At 34.9% G+C, this 16,448-nt stretch overlaps 1 protein-coding gene across 2 annotated transcripts in view; it reads right to left on the minus strand.

The window, feature by feature from the left end:
- Positions 1-1,484: 1,484 nt before the first annotated feature.
- LOC121428697 (TGF-beta receptor type-1-like) overlaps positions 1,485-16,448 on the minus strand; it is a 43,465-nt gene continuing 28,501 nt past the window's right edge. For both annotated transcript variants that reach the window (XM_041625517.1, XM_041625510.1), the window contains 4 exons: positions 13,559-13,705; positions 12,235-12,369; positions 11,172-11,302; positions 1,485-10,197 (listed from right to left, as the gene is read on the minus strand). In XM_041625517.1, the coding sequence (XP_041481451.1) occupies positions 9,934-10,197; positions 11,172-11,302; positions 12,235-12,369; positions 13,559-13,705 (677 nt within the window). In that variant the 3' untranslated portion in view covers positions 1,485-9,933. The remainder of the gene's footprint in view (positions 10,198-11,171; positions 11,303-12,234; positions 12,370-13,558; positions 13,706-16,448) is intronic.

The raw sequence follows: 16,448 nt of genomic DNA on the forward strand, positions 1-16,448 counted from the left end.
TTCATGGTTTTGTCTTTTTGTTGTCGTGTGTGTGTGTGTGTGTGGCCCGGGTGTGTGGGTGGGGGATGAAACCCATAGGCGGAGGAAGCGGGGACAGATCTCCCAAAAAAAATTAGGTGGGGGGACAGTCCCCCAAAATTTTTTAGTTGATAACCTTTTTTTTTTTTTTTTGCTTGTCAATTTTGTTTTCTGCGTCCCTCCCTAAATACTGGTGAACTCTCCTTAAAATGTGTCTTGTCCCCCCCCCCTTAAAATTTAGGTTAATGACCTTTTTTTTTTTCTTGTCAAATTTTTTTTACATGTGTCCATCAAAAATTTTTTGGTAGACCCCCCCTAATTTTTTTGGCTTCCGCCGCCAGTGATGAAACCTGCTGTTTTAGGCTTACTCTTATCATTGATTTTGATTGGCTACTGCCATTGATGCTAGAATGGCAGTAGACATTCTATGCAAGGGGCAAGTTTTAAGGGATCAACAGTAAGTAGTCATTAGGAGCAGCAAAAAGGGGAGGGGGTAAGACTAACAAATAGTGAAATCATTTTTAATTCATTTTTTTTAATGATAATAATTAACATAGTGCTTAATACAACAGTTTCTACGCTCATTGGAAAGAGAAAAAAGTAGCAAAATACAGTGAGAGAGAACAGGATATGGAATTAAGAGGACTGCTTAATGAGGTGAGATTTGAGGAGTGTTTTGAAAGATTCAACAGTGGATGCATTACGAATGGAGATGGGGAGATTGTTCCAGAGTTTAGGGGCAAGAGCAGAAAAAACATGATCGCCATAAATCATTTTTTATTATTTTGTTTATTTTTTTAGAGGTATTGTACAAAAGCACAGTCCACACCTTTCCTACTCCTATTCATTCTACCAATTAGACGAAAAAGGGGCAGTATCTGACCTGACCCCGGTAGATGGTGTTTATTTCCAATTCATCTAATGCTAATTCGTCCAACTCGTCTAATATCAGTTTGTCTACCATCAGTTCGTCTTCTCACCACATGGTCTACTTTCACTTAGTCCAAGGCCATTCCGTCTAATAACCAGTTGGTCCAATAGCCATTTAGTCCATACACCAGATGGTCTAATTGGACTAAGTCTTAATTGTGCAATATGAATGAAAATGAAATGGATATTAGACCAGCTGGCTATGACACAAAATGGTGATTAGACAAAGTGATTATTGGACCAAATGGTTAATGGACCAAATAATGTTTAGAAGAAATGTTGATTGACAGAATGGCATTAGACTAAATAAAAGTAGACCATGTGGTGAGTGGACGAGTTGGCTGTAGATGAATTGGCAATTTACCGTAGATGGTCACGGAGACGGATCTAAATTACATGATGAAAAATAATATTTATGTGTGGCGCGTGGGGTGGATGTGTGTGTGTTTGTATGCAATCTCTTGAGTCTTTGACACTGTAAAGTAATGTTCAATCGCAATACGATACTCAAATAAAATAATACAAAACAGAAATAGTCCATAACATGAGTGAATCATTTATTGGACGATACCATTGCAACACACAGCGATAAACAGGATACAAAAATACATAGTGTTTACACAATGTGCCAAACACACAAACAACAATGACACATTTAATGACAACAGTGACAATGGTAACCAAAGCATGAGCTTACACTTACGCTCTAATGCTTTTTTATAAGTTTTGCAAAAATCATGATAAAATGAAACTACATTTTAATAAAAAGCTTAATGTGTACTTTATACTCCAACAACAAATAAAAAAAAATTAAAACAGCTTCTGGGACCTAAATAAAAGTAAACAACATGAACACCTATAAATACTTACAAATCAAGCTGAAAATGTTTAACATTATGAACTAAAATGCCCATTAGAATTTAGATTGCATTATTTAATGATGAAAACCCACTGTATCAAATATTTTCACACTTTTTCCCTTGCTTGATTTACACCATCCGCCTAAAATATGAAGTCCATCCTGAAAAAAAATTTGAATTTGAAAAAAAAATGAGAGGAACATGATAGTGAGAGTCTGAACATATTTCTGAAGAATTTAATTAATTATCAATTGGATTTATTCGTTAAAAGAAAACTCACTTCAGCCAATAAGAATACTTTTCATAATTAAAAATTTATAAATTCTTATATGGTGATTAATCGTTCAAAAATGAAATGCTTTATGATGAATCATGCTAACACATTTCTGTTTGATCACCTAAACTTTAGAGAATCTAATAAAACATTTAAAAACAGAATCTATAATTAAGAATTCAAAAATCTTTCAATATTATCCTACAGTTCATTACTGATGGTAAAATTTATTTTAAAAAGAATGTGGCACAAAATACAATGGAAGGTGAGCTTGCACACCATGACAGAGAATTGTCAATTGCGTTCTAGTGATCACATTTTGTCTAATAAAATCTTCACTCTTCTGTAGGAGCAAAATAAGTCCAAACTCTCATGATCCTGCTCTCAATTTTATTGATGCTTTATTAAAAAAAAATTAAAAGCTTTGTCATTTCTTTTCTTTTTTTTTTACATATAGAGAGGTAATGAAAGGTACCAATTCACAGAATGTATATACAGGATAACAACAAATGCAGTATACCAATTGACATTGTTTCAATAATGTATGCTACCACTCAAACATTCTACAGCCAGTTTATATTCTGAGAAGTGTCCACAGTGCTAAGATATTAGAGTCATACACGTAAACGGAAAAGGCTATCTAAAATGAAAGTCAATCATTCTTTGTACATTTGATACATGAATACACGTTATTCTTCGCAACTCACAAATTCTAATTCCTGTACTCCTGCCCCACGTTAAAAGGCCATACAGGTGTCCCTTTTCAATACCAGAGATCCACATAAACATACTAACAACTATGCAATTTGATTTGGTATCATTATATATATATATATTTCTAGTACATGTACACAACCTATATTTATGGCACATATAATCTTCCTTATTCACATCCTCTCTACCTAATAACATACAAGTATTATGAGAGGGTGATGCATGGATCAAAATACAGCAGTTATCATGTGCACGTGTGCTTACATATTAAGTGAAATACATAAACACCTATACAACAATGAAATCAATGGACAGTAAATGCGAAAAGAATATCTGATATGCAGCTATCAGACATATATACAAAGTATAAGTAACAAGTTATAGCCTCTCAATATCATAAAATGTATTCACGACTGTTCCCATATAGAGGTGTGTGTGATGCCTCTCTTGGTGAAAACGTGATATCCAGGACTCCCAGGAGATTCTTGAGTCTCTAATACACTTACAAATTGCAACTAACTTTCTATAATAGCACTTTGTACTAGTGCTACATTGATCCGAATATCATCATTATCACAAAAATGGGAGTTGCTGTCATTGATTCCTTGTACAAAGTAAAATCTTTTGGGTTTTGTTTTGTTTTTATAGTACCAGGTAATAATTATTCTGCTTTATTATTGTTAAACAAAGTGAAAACAATATCATATTACATAAATTGTCGAACAGTTATGTGGAATAGTATATGATAAAGAGAGCATCTCTCAAACCATGAAAAAATCATAAGAAAATAAAGATCATTCATCAAGAAGCTAAACAAAGATGACCTACCTCGTCATTGAATACAGACAGCAATTCAAATAACAGCCTTTGTATTTCATCCCTAAACACACTCTCAACCTCACACACAAACAGACATGCACATAATTACAAATTAACTTCAGGATGAAATTAAACCTATGCCTGAGCATTAGGAACAGAAAAAAAACAACAGTGAACAGTAATATAAATTTTTGTCACTTCAATTAAAAAAAAAGAAAACAAATTGGCCACTTGGGTTATTCACATAAAGAAATGGTAACCAAATAAGGTCATTCTCAACATTAAAAATACTCCCTTATCCTTTGTACAGCATTTCATTATTAAATATCCTGAAATTAAAAAATACACTACACATGAAGAAATCTATATTAATAAATCTGTTGTTTCGCTAAAATTTTCTGTAATATCTCTCTCATTGAAACAAAGGCAAAACAAGCAATTTATTGTTTCTTAAGAGCTCTACTGCCAATGCATAGCTCTGGTATAACAGCTGCGTAGTTCATTTTCATTACAATTTAGCCCTCTCATCATTAACAATAATACAGCTGCTCTCTGGTTAACATAAAATACTTTCTGGTCTTCAGGGTTTTCACATTTTACAGACTTTTGACACTGAGATCTAGGGATCATTTATAGTAAATACCACTATTAAAATACCATTATTAAAAAACATGAGAATATATTAGGGAATCATCAATTAATATGGCTTCCCCTTTTACAGAAACTCAATTCTGCTATTATTTGAATAAAAATATCAATAGACTTATCAACATATGCACCTACATGTACGGAGGCAGCAGGTCCACTGAATCTTTCATATTACTTATTATGATGTTTGGCATAATTCTTATCAATCCAAACAAGAATAACTGGTTGTCTCCTACTGTGTTAAGTGATGAAGTGAGTGATTCTCTTCTTTTAGGGGTATATTTACATCCTCTTTTTGCCAGTGAGATGAAAACCAGAGACAGATGGAATAGGCTACATACACACAAATCATTAATCATTAAAAGTCAATTCAAAATCATCAATAATCCAAATATGATTTAAACAACACATCATTCATCACAAAATCTCTCTAAAAGTATAAGCATTAAAAACATAACACAAAATATACAGAATTTTATCAAATAAAGGCTGTAGCTCTCACATTGTCTAAATTTTACAAGAGATTTAGAATAGTCATGAAGTATCTTATAGTTTTCCATTGGTTCTTTCTAGTGGTAGACATTCAATGTAGCAGCACAGTGCTTATATATCATCATTGATTAAAACTAAATTTGGACACACACGTTTATAATGGTTGATTAAACTCTAAGAGAAAAACCAACCTAATACACTTAATCAATGCAGCCGTTAATGTTTTTGTAAGGAGAATCGCCCAGTCCACATCAGAAAAATGTATAAAAAATAACATTTTGTAAAATATAGAGAGATAAATTTGTCTCACTTCTGTCTTTAAATTCACCTTCTCATTGAACAAGGTTCACATGCAGCATCATTATCACAAGGAAGAGGACAGAAATAAAATCAGATAGCATTTACCTTCTATAGTCGGTAAATACTTCACATATAATATTCACATGAAGTTTTAGAAGTCTTCACTCACAAGAGCATTGTCATTAATACTGGATCAATATGTTCTCCTACACAAGGGCATATAAAAAACTAAATGATAAATATAACATCACAATTTAGTAAAGAGTGCTTTTTCACTTTTTAGTAACCATAAAATGGTCTTTAGTTTGGGCCAAAACATATGTACCTGTAGTTTACTGACTGAAATTGATGGCCAATTGGCAGTGCTTAATTTGAGATAAGGCTGTATTTAAAGAATAAAGAAAATTGAAATTTTTCATGAACCATGACATATCATATACTTCATTACACCACCTAGACTTTGAAAATACAGCATCCAGCGATAAACAGCTGTAAATTAATGTTTTGAGTACTATTATGCCCTTCTGCAGGTGAACTTTGAACAGCATTAAAAATTGCTGTTGTGAGCAGATACAAGAATCACATACACATATCTTAAAATCCTAACACATGATGAATTCACAAAATCACAAAAACTGAACATGATACAGAAATCAGAACATATCTACTACCATTGTATGAATAGAGCATCAATGTTTTCTTTGCAAGGTGAACAACATACAGATTTAACATTGTAGGGCAGGTTATTACATGACTGTAAAATATGATAGATAAACTGAAAGAAAAAGAAGATAGAATGCTAGAGGATAGACAGAGGGAGAAAAAGAAAGAGATATGAGGTGGGAGAGAAGAGAGTAATATATAAAGACGTAAGCGTCATTCAAACCAAGTTCCAGACCAGGTACAATGTTTTGAAAGGCTTGTAACTCAAAACAATGTTTTCATACAATTTTTGTCTTTGTGATTACTGAGAATTCAATTACAAATGCACCTGAAAAATGAGTTTTGAAAAGAAATCTGCTAGAAGCACTATAACTCTGTTTACACTGATTTCATACTGCCCTGTAGAAGCAAAAAAAAATTGGAACTGTGAATGTGACCTCTCGGAGTCAAAATGCACAATGCATTTTAGCAAAGACAAAGATAGATATTGGGGGAAGATTACTGTTGATGAAAAATTGTATGAATACTCTCAAAGAAATGACATTTAAAATGTTGTATTTTATAATCATTCATTATCTGTAAAGCGCTTAGAGACGTCGTTTCGATATATTAAAAGCAGATTACTATCATATCTGTTTCTGGGTGCAAGATTAGAATGACTACACTGAAAAAATCGATAGAAAGAAGAGGGTTTGAGAAATTGAAAAAGAAACCAGAAAAAAATTAAGAGGATGAAAGACAGATATAGAAGATAAGCAGGAACAAGGGTAGATGAATTGTTCTCCTCATTAATTTTTTCGATCACACAAACATTGCAGTACTAGCAAGTTTAGTCATCTCCAGCATGATTAAATCATCACAATGGATACTCGCTATTGCAATAAACAATTTAGTCATGATTTGATGAGCAATTCTATCAACTACATCAATATATAGTAATTCTACATTAACATGATTTAGAGTTGCTAGGAGAACTGGACAGTTGTTTCATACAAGTGAGTTTTTCATTAAGCATTATGAAAAAAAAACATTTTTGAACCCCAAACATTTCCATAAGTTCAGTCAAGATTCAGTTCCAAACAGTATTTTCAATTTTTGTCCAAGAAAAACCTGTACATGATACGGGTTTGTGGGGAAAATATTTTTCTTAAAAAACCTACAGTAATTTTAGTTTAAAAAAGCATTGCTGTCTTCTTGCATACCCATCAGAGATAAAAGGATTTTAACTGTTGTAATCTTGCTATTACAGCAACTACCATAGTAACAGGGCTCAGCAGCTAATCATAATCAAGGTATCAACGGTAGTTACCATTCTTGCAAAGTTATGTAGTTGAAACTCTTTATGCAATGAGTCCCTATTCTCCAATCATTGCATACCATCCTGTTTGACTCTCAGTGTTTTTGATGAAAGCTACCCATAGCTGACTTGTATGTGTTCCTGTTTAAAGTTCTTATCACTCGAGTGAACAATGCAATACTGTTTGGTGCATAACCCCTACTGTTTAGCAATTTATCATCTTCTTTCCTTACAAGAATGTCAGCATTTAAGTGAGAAAGAAAAGGTATCATAAACAACAAACATTCACTTATATCTAATTATGTACTTGCAAATGTATACACAAAACAAATATGGGTGCTCTTATTTCATATACGAGTTTGAACAATCATTCCTGCATTCTGTGTACTTCAGTCACAATATTCCCCAAATCATTTTTTTTTCAGCCATGAACAACATAATGTGCAACATTGCTATATACATACAGTTATTCTAAATAGCCATTTTGAATATTGATTCATACATGAGATACATTACACTATATGGACTGGATAGGGCATGGGTTTGCTACAACACACTATACATGTATTTACAAGCAGCGGTATGTACAGCATGTTACATTGAGAATGGCAAAATGAATATTTTCATGATGAACAAGTCATTCACTTCACAGTTATATACAGACTCTATGTATAGAATGAAACAGTACATTTATGTTTTGTTTCTATATTTCCTACACACCGTTTAAATCTCCCATTATACAAGCTGATCATGCTGATCCATTCACTGTCCTAGATCTGTACAAACTCAGCTTAGATATCAAGGTCTATATTATCAACACCTGCCATCATTTGATATATCTGAAAACACCAACATGAAAACAAGGCTATTGGACTGAGATCACTTTGACAATCCAATAATTCATTATATATCTGTTGCTGTTCACAAATATATCAATTTTCTCTCTCACACACACTCTCTCAGTCTCTCTTTAAAAGATTCATATACAAGAGAATGATGAACTGTGACTGTAATCTACCCTGCAAAAAGTTACAGATGACAGTTTTCAATTTGGGATTCTGTTGAATAACACATTCTCTGTCCATCCAATTTATATCTGTAACAAGAGAAAAATTCAAATTTTTCTGATAATGTTTTTGATTATTTCTGAATTCAAGGCACAGCTTACATACAAGCTGGACCAAAAAATAAGATGACAAACTAGCTTCCGAAATCCATCTCTTCAAGCAGATTTACTTCATGATGCATTTCTAGACAAATATGCTCAATTTCAACAAAATTGTTGTTGAATTTCTAGGTTGATATTCCTAATTGCACTATGCATTGACGAGTAATGTTGATATGAATACAGCGCCGAGTAATAGTTGAGCTACGTTCCTAAATTTTGAAAACCTGAGATAATCTTGCCATTCTGTTGGCGCTACTTTGACTACAAAGAAAAAGTTTGGAAGGATCTTCAAGCTAAACTATTTCTTACATGACACTTGAGCTTTCAAATTGTTTACATTTACTATTTGTACCAATCAAAGGTTGATTCTCACGGACTAACCCATCCACTATAATAGAGAAATTACCTTGCACTGCTTGATTTGATTTACATAAACAAGAAAAGCTAAGGTAACAGAAGATATCATCCTAAAGACCTATTTGTCTGCAATTTGAGGTATCATGCTAATCGGGTTCCTGAATAGATGAGTTTTATGATGAAGAGCTCTTCTTCTGACCCATTGAGGCAAAGGTGCTGCCTCATCTCCTCGTAGCCAGTTTGGTGACTTCATCTTACAAACCATTGTCCTACCAACAAGGAACCATCTTTCTCAAAGACTTTTCTAACCCTGTATCATAATCTATCTTAAAGATTTACTTTAATAAAATAAAGGCTAGATTGATATCTTTTAATGTTAAGGATTTGTTGTACTTGTCTCACAGTGCATGTGTACTGTAAATGTCAAGTACAAACTATCTGTTATCGTTATCCTCTAATGGATTTCTTTCACATGACTCAAATTTGTTCTTTCTCTGGTCCTCATTTAAACTTGGGTTCTATATTCAACAGTCTGCTCTCTGCACCCCAGCTCATTTGGTTGATTTAAAAAACACAATCGATGTCTCAAGTAGGAGGAGCAGAAATCTATTACTGGTAATCTGATAATTACCAGCCAGCCACTCTCTGTTTGTGTTAGATAGATGAAAACGAACTCAACACTCTATAATAATTCTGGTCATTTTAAACATTCTCATTCAAGCGATTTCTTCTGATTTAAATGCTGGTTATTCTCAGATATGCTCCTCCGAGATGCAGTCTCAAGCAGCCGTGATTCAACGGCCACACAAGATGCACTAGGATTGTAGCTTCACTTATCCACTTCTTGCAGACAAAAACTTCTGTTGACCAAGTAAGAGGTGATCCGAAGTTTTGATGACCAAGACCAGTAGGGTCAAACTTCCATCATTAGGCTGTCCAAAGCACCAACTAACTTCAGAAATAATCATTCCATTTTATAATCGAGAGAGCCTGTTTTAAAGGGGATTGTTGAATCAGGTAGTCCTGTATACCTAACATGGTAGGATACTAAAGAAACATGTAATGTTGTCTTAATCACGCAATGTTTCTGTGATTAGTAACGGGAAGTCAGGAGCTGTTCTCTCAAAACAGTGGTCTCTAAAATGCACAATATTCGCTGTACTTGTCTGTTAGATGCATTTTAATAATGACACAGTGATATCACATTATCCTTCCCCATGTTCTCTTTATGGTGACTTGCACAAATCTCACATGACAAAGCATACAGTCCACCTTCCATTGTCTGTGTTCCAGAGAATCTCTCCATCCATCAACAATACTGACAGAAGAACTCTTATCTCAGAACAAAGTTGTAGACATCCTTCACCAAAAGAGCTGTTGGTAAAACCCCCCACTAGCTGAGGATGGGGTATGGGTTAGGACCAACCGGAGGATGCGAGGTAGGGATGATGGCAGAGGGGGGCAGTCTCCCCTTGAGGTCGTCCCCGCTCTGCGAGGGGTCACATGTATTCTGCATGTTTGCCGGTGGGAGTAAGACCTCGGGTTCTGAGGGTCCCATCAAACCAGCCAAGGTCTTCTTGATACGAAGTGCAGTGAGACGGGCAGCTCCGTTCTGATACCAACACTCCTTAATCACCTTAGCATAAGATTCCATGATCTGCATAAGCAACAAGGGTAGAATGAAAATCAATAAAGTGATCCCAGTTCAATTAGTTTTAAATAAAGTGAGAAAGCCTGAAAACATGTTAAATAGAAATCAACACAGATGTTTGAAAATGAAGCAAAAGAAATATTCAAGAAGGTACGTATAAAATGGCATAAAGACATCACAACTCAGTGCATTCTTAACTGTGTAGAGAGTGATAGACAGGAAATAGTTAATATGAAAGAAAAGAATGAGATCATAGGAGCAAGAATTGAATTAAAATAAAAGGAAATAGACTAATTTCTTTCTGTTATGGATATGCCAATACTATAACTATCTTATCATATATATATATACATGTATGTATATATAATGCAGATATCATAATTTTCAAATGATGCCAACAGCCCAAATTCTCATGACTGTAAGGAATGAAAACAAATGTGAATATAAATAATGAATCTATATGAGAAAAAGATATATGAAAGGGCTGCACAAGTTTTCATTTGATTAATAGCATTCTAACGATATATACATTTGGGAAGGGAGGTATATAATTAAGAAGCCAGTGCTGTGGAGAGCATACCTAAATGAGGGAATTATCAGAGACCCAACATTACCTACTGCAATTATTAATCTAGACAAAAATTATCTCTGAAGACATATGGTAAGGGTTAGGGTTGTGACACAGTATTTGGTTCAGAAAGATTGATTAGTATCAGGATTAGGATAATGTTTGGGATTAACTATGCACATATTAGTCATTTTACTAGTTGCATCATGGAATGAAATATCATGGGTTAAAAAAAACATCAGCATTCTTTTCTTAAATGCTGAGAACGTTATTTTTTAATGCAGCCACTATAATGATATATTCTCACCTAGAAAACTGAAAAAATAGACTAGTAGTCATTGTCTGGTGATTTTTTGAAGAATGGCAATCTTTTTAACATTCCCGATAATTAAATAGCTGTCTAGTATTTTACCTTATGACTGTTCCATCTGTTAGGAATGGGTGGTCTCCTCTTCTCAACACACACTATCCTCCTCATTTCTTCAATAGGAGGATCCATTGGTACCCATGGGTGGTATGGTAGACAAAACTCTTCATGGATACCTATATACATGAAAACAAATATGGCATTTCATTATAACTTATCCACTCTAATCCCCACCTTCTTCACTTATAGCTTTTCCTCCTACTTATTATTTTTTTGTTAATGAAGTCTAGTAAGAAACTTGCACAGGATTTTCAGTGATACTTGATTACTCTTATGTTTACTTTTATGAACAAGATCCATAAACTTTCAGTTACGATGGTAATTCAACAAATACCCCCAACATGGCCAAAGTTCATTGACCCTAAATGACCTTTGACCTTGGTCATGTGACCTGTAACTCGCACAGGATATTCAATGATGGATGTTCAGTGATAATTGATTACTCTCATGTCCAATTTTTATGAACTAGCACCATAAAAATTGAAAGTTACGATGGAAATTCAACAAATACCCCTCACATGACCAAAGTTCATTTACCCTAAATGACCTTTCACGTAGGTCATGTGACCTGAAACCCTGGCAGGATGTTCAGTAATACTTACTTTATTACCCTTATGTGTACGTTTCATGAACTAGGTCTATATATTTTCTAAGTTATGTCAATTCAAAAATTTAACATTAGGCTAAGACTTGATGTTGACGCCACCGCCTGCCGCCGTAGTCGGAAAAGCGGCGCCTATAGTCTCGCTCTGCTAGGCAGGGGGAGGTTGGTCATACGAAAATGTTGATCATTTTATGGGATTGCCCTAATAGCTATATGTGAATGCATACACACATATTACTGTAGACTGATTACACACAAACACAAGAGTGAATAATGCTCTTTTTCTCTATCCAAAATATTAATACTCCTTATCAAAAAGAAAGATATTTGGTAGGATCAATACCCCCCGAGAGAATTTCTGAATCTCGAAAACAATCACTATTTTCACTATCAAGTATACGTGACACATTAATTTTGCTAGTAAATGGAAAGCAGGAATCTTACCAAATACTGAGCATCTTCTTCCCGTCTCCCATAGTACTAATCCAAAGGAATATACATCAGCCCGCTTGAAGGAATCAAAGTGATTCATGTTAATGGTATCATCTAACACCTCTGGAGCCATGTAACGCTTTGTACCTGAAATGATATCAAGACACAGAAAGATATCAATGTCAAAATCACCACCACTATCATCATCACCATCAACATCATCATCACCACCATCTTCATGATCATTATGATGATGATCATCATCACCATCATTTTCATCATCATCAGTTCATCACTGTCATCATCATCATCATAGCAAATTTCTAAATATCACAATAATTGCCCCTTGACTGCTTCCTGAATACACCATGTTCTATTACATTCTTCCATTTTATAGTTAGATTTGGATTTCACTCTGTAATGATTATTGAAGTTCTTCCTCCAATTAAACCCAAGATGTTTAACTTAATTGAACATCCTATCTCTATTGAAAGAGAATTCTGCTATGAATCAGTTATATAAATATATTTCATCCATAAACTGCTTGGTTTTCAGTGTGAATAGGCAGTCTACCTCTACATTCAAGAATGTCACCCCTCCCCCCCCCCCACACACAAACACACACACCCAGCATGATGAAGAAAAATGACTCCTACCCCCTGTGCTGCCAAGGGTAATTAATTGCTGCTAGTCATAGATAAACCCACTTGGTCTATTAGCAGATGGTCTAATTCTCAGACTGTCTGACACCATCATGGCTACACCAACTTAGTCTACTAGCAAATGGTCTAATTCTCTGATCATCTAACACCATCATAGCTGAACCAACTTGGTCTACTGGCACATGGTCAAATTCCAAAACTGTCTACCATCATAAATCAGCCCACTTGGTCTACTGGCAGATGGTCTAACTCTCAGATGATTCTCGGATGACCTAATTTCCACTTTGTCTACTTATTATTTTGCACATTGTCAAAATAAAATTAGGTCCATACACAGTTCATCTAATAATGTCTAGACTAAATTGTGTTGGACCACATTGATATTTAACAAAATTAATATAGCTTGAATAAAATTGGACGAAATGTTAAAATGTGCTTAACAGTAATTAGACCTAACGGTTAGATGAACCGGTTATAGACGAAGGAATAGACCATATGGAATGAGACCAATTGTAAAGTAGACAAAGTGGGTGAGGACTAAGTGGCAATTTACCTCTAATTCTTACCAAAGCTATTCCAGTAATACTTGCCAAGAGCCTTGCTAGCTCATCAACTAACACTTTTATCATCTCTCTATCATCTATTATCAAAATTGTTCACAAGCTTCAATTTACCTATGCGATTGTTGGGGAAGATATCCACTGTATCTGTAACAGAGTCATGTCTGACAGCAAGTCCCAAATCAGCAATAGCACACTGACCATTGCGTTTAACCAGGATGTTCTTGGACTTGATGTCTCGGTGGGCAATGGCTGGTTTACCTGGAGATACAAACAAGAAAATCATTTTAGTCTGGCTGATGCATTCATCTGTATTAACTGATGACTTGTGGTATGACAACATTGTTCAAAGAATTTTATACATGTTTGCCATCTGTATATCAAGATTTTTTTTATTACTAATTGCCCTTTCCCCGTACATGTTTAATCAGATGCATGATTGCCAGTACTCTACAGGTTGGACTATCCTTGTCCATTGTATAAAAACTCTTTAATTACAAAGGGCTCATAAACTAATATTTCATACATGGTTTCAAAAGCTAAAATATGTAATGATATATGAAATAATAAAAATTTTCACAACACGACAGATCCAAAAATTGATTCAATATATCTCACATATCAAGATGGTAATACATGAAGACATTCCTCATCACTTTCACCTTGATATACTTGGGTTTTGCATCCTACATTTTACCTTAAGTATTAAAAAAAATGCTATCCTGATAACTGAGCAAATCCTGAGAGATCCCCTGTCGCAAGAAATTTCAAGGATAAATTCCTTGTACAAAAAAAATCTTGCATAGGTCTCTCTTCAGCACCATCATTCAATGGGACAAGTATATAGCAATCAGGTCCCCATAGACAATCTACAGAAGCTGGAATGGCCTAAATTATCTTGTGGTTCTAAAGAAAGATATGTATCATATAATTTCATCATCATCATCAGTGTATGGAAGAAGGCAAGCCTGTCGAGACTTCCGGTCGTTCCTTCTGATTGTACTTGTTCCAACATGACTATTTAAATGTAGTGTTGTCAGTCGGTCCGGGATCGGGATGAATTCCCGGCGATCTGAGGCTCCGAGACGGTTCCGAGACGGTTCCGGGATCAATCAACTTAGACCGTATCCCGGCAGGAAAATAAAATCAATAATGGCCAAATTCATGTTGTAATATTTCCCTAATTAGTAATTGTACTTACGAAATACGAGAGAACAATTTAGTTCAACTGGCTGTGTGCACATGCACCTCGAAATATTACGCAATTACATAGCTATCTGTACTTGTCGATCGCATGAGCATGCACGCAATCTAGCTTTGCACACGGCCCCGAGAGATATACACAGACAACAATCGTCTACTGTATAGTCTCATGTGCAGACCTCTTTCGCCTCAGTTCGTTTTACTGAGTCATTCATTTACCCCATACTTTCGAGTTGAATCTGCTATGATATGTATGGACTAGTGAATTTATCATGAAATAATTTACTAACAATTGACGATGATGATCTATGAGTATTTGCAAATTTAGTCATTTAAAAAAAGTCGCCATTAATTTTGTGATGATTGTATTTGTTGGGGTATTTTCTTGCGAAAGGGTTTGCAAATAACAACTAGACGAATGCGTATCATGTTTCAGCTGGTTAGAGCCGGGAGAGAGAGCTAGAGAGAGAGAAGGGTGGGGGGGGGGGGTTACGGGAAGTGCTTGGTCGTTCACGACTGGGGACCATCTGTCATCTGTTGACTTGATGTTTACAATTGCAAACCAGTCGGTCAAATCATGGAGCTGTTAATAGCTCTATGGTCAAATCATTTCTACTAGATATATTTCGACTTAAATTATAAAATTGTACCAAAACGCTGTTAGAATTGGCGATGTTTAAAGTGGCGTTGTTTAAACTTTGAAACAACATTGTTTTGAAAGTCATATCATACCCTATATGTTGTAAAAATATGTTGTTAAATGCATCAAACAAATTATCAATGATATTAACAGTTTTAAATGATATCCTTGGAAATTGCAAAAAATATTTAAAAACAAACTGTTTAAAGTTTAAATTTTTTTTTATTGGTTTAATAGTTTAAAAATAGTTGTATATTGACTGGCTTAAACAATGTTTCTTAATATTTAAATAGTTGTTCAAAATATTTTTTTTACTGTGAATAGTCTGAGTATCTATTCAAATAATGTTTTCTCGATCGAAAGTAATTCATGATTAAAGAAAAAATGAGTTTGTTGTTTTGATGCGAAGTGCTGGCCGCCGGGACTAATCTTGTGTAAATTTCCAAATAAGCTTCTCTGATAAGATAGTATTCACTTTTCTCAGTAGTAGTGATATCAAGGAGATATCTCCTTGGTGATATCATACTGTTCAGAATACGAGAGAGGGAGAGAGAGAGTGAAACTGAAAGTTAATCCATATTCCGGGTTAGCTAGGGCCACAGGCGCACTGACAAGACATTACGCAATTTGCTTATAACTCTCAACCACGTGCGCACCGACCACAGATCAGTGGCACCGTACCGACACGTGTGTTATTGGACTGTCAGATCAGCAGCTGGGTCGACTCAAACATAATTCGGGTCATGTCAGTGGTCATTAATGTTTACAGTTTGCGGTGGTGGCATGCTTTGACTGTCTCATCATTATTTTCCCCACGTTTTGAGTGAATGTTTACAATTTGCGGTGGTGGCATGCACACTTTGACCATGGAGCTAACAGTTAATAGTTCTATGCTTTGACTGTCTGGTGCACCGCCAGTGCGCAATGTACATGTAGGTATACACTTTTGGATTGCATTTGTGCGTGGAGATATGTTTCGGGATTCGGGACGAGCCGGGATCCCGATAAGGAAATTTTGAAGTTGCCGGGACAGTTTCGGACCGGGATTTTTTTTCTAGATAACAACACTATTTAAATGTCTTGTGAATTACATGCATGCATGTTGCATGGAGGGTGGACGGATATTTTTCTTTTTTTCATCATTTAGGGGAGAATTTGATG

This window comes from Lytechinus variegatus, chromosome 1, assembly GCF_018143015.1.
Source record: "Lytechinus variegatus isolate NC3 chromosome 1, Lvar_3.0, whole genome shotgun sequence".
Classification (NCBI taxonomy): Eukaryota; Metazoa; Echinodermata; class Echinoidea; order Temnopleuroida; family Toxopneustidae; genus Lytechinus; species Lytechinus variegatus.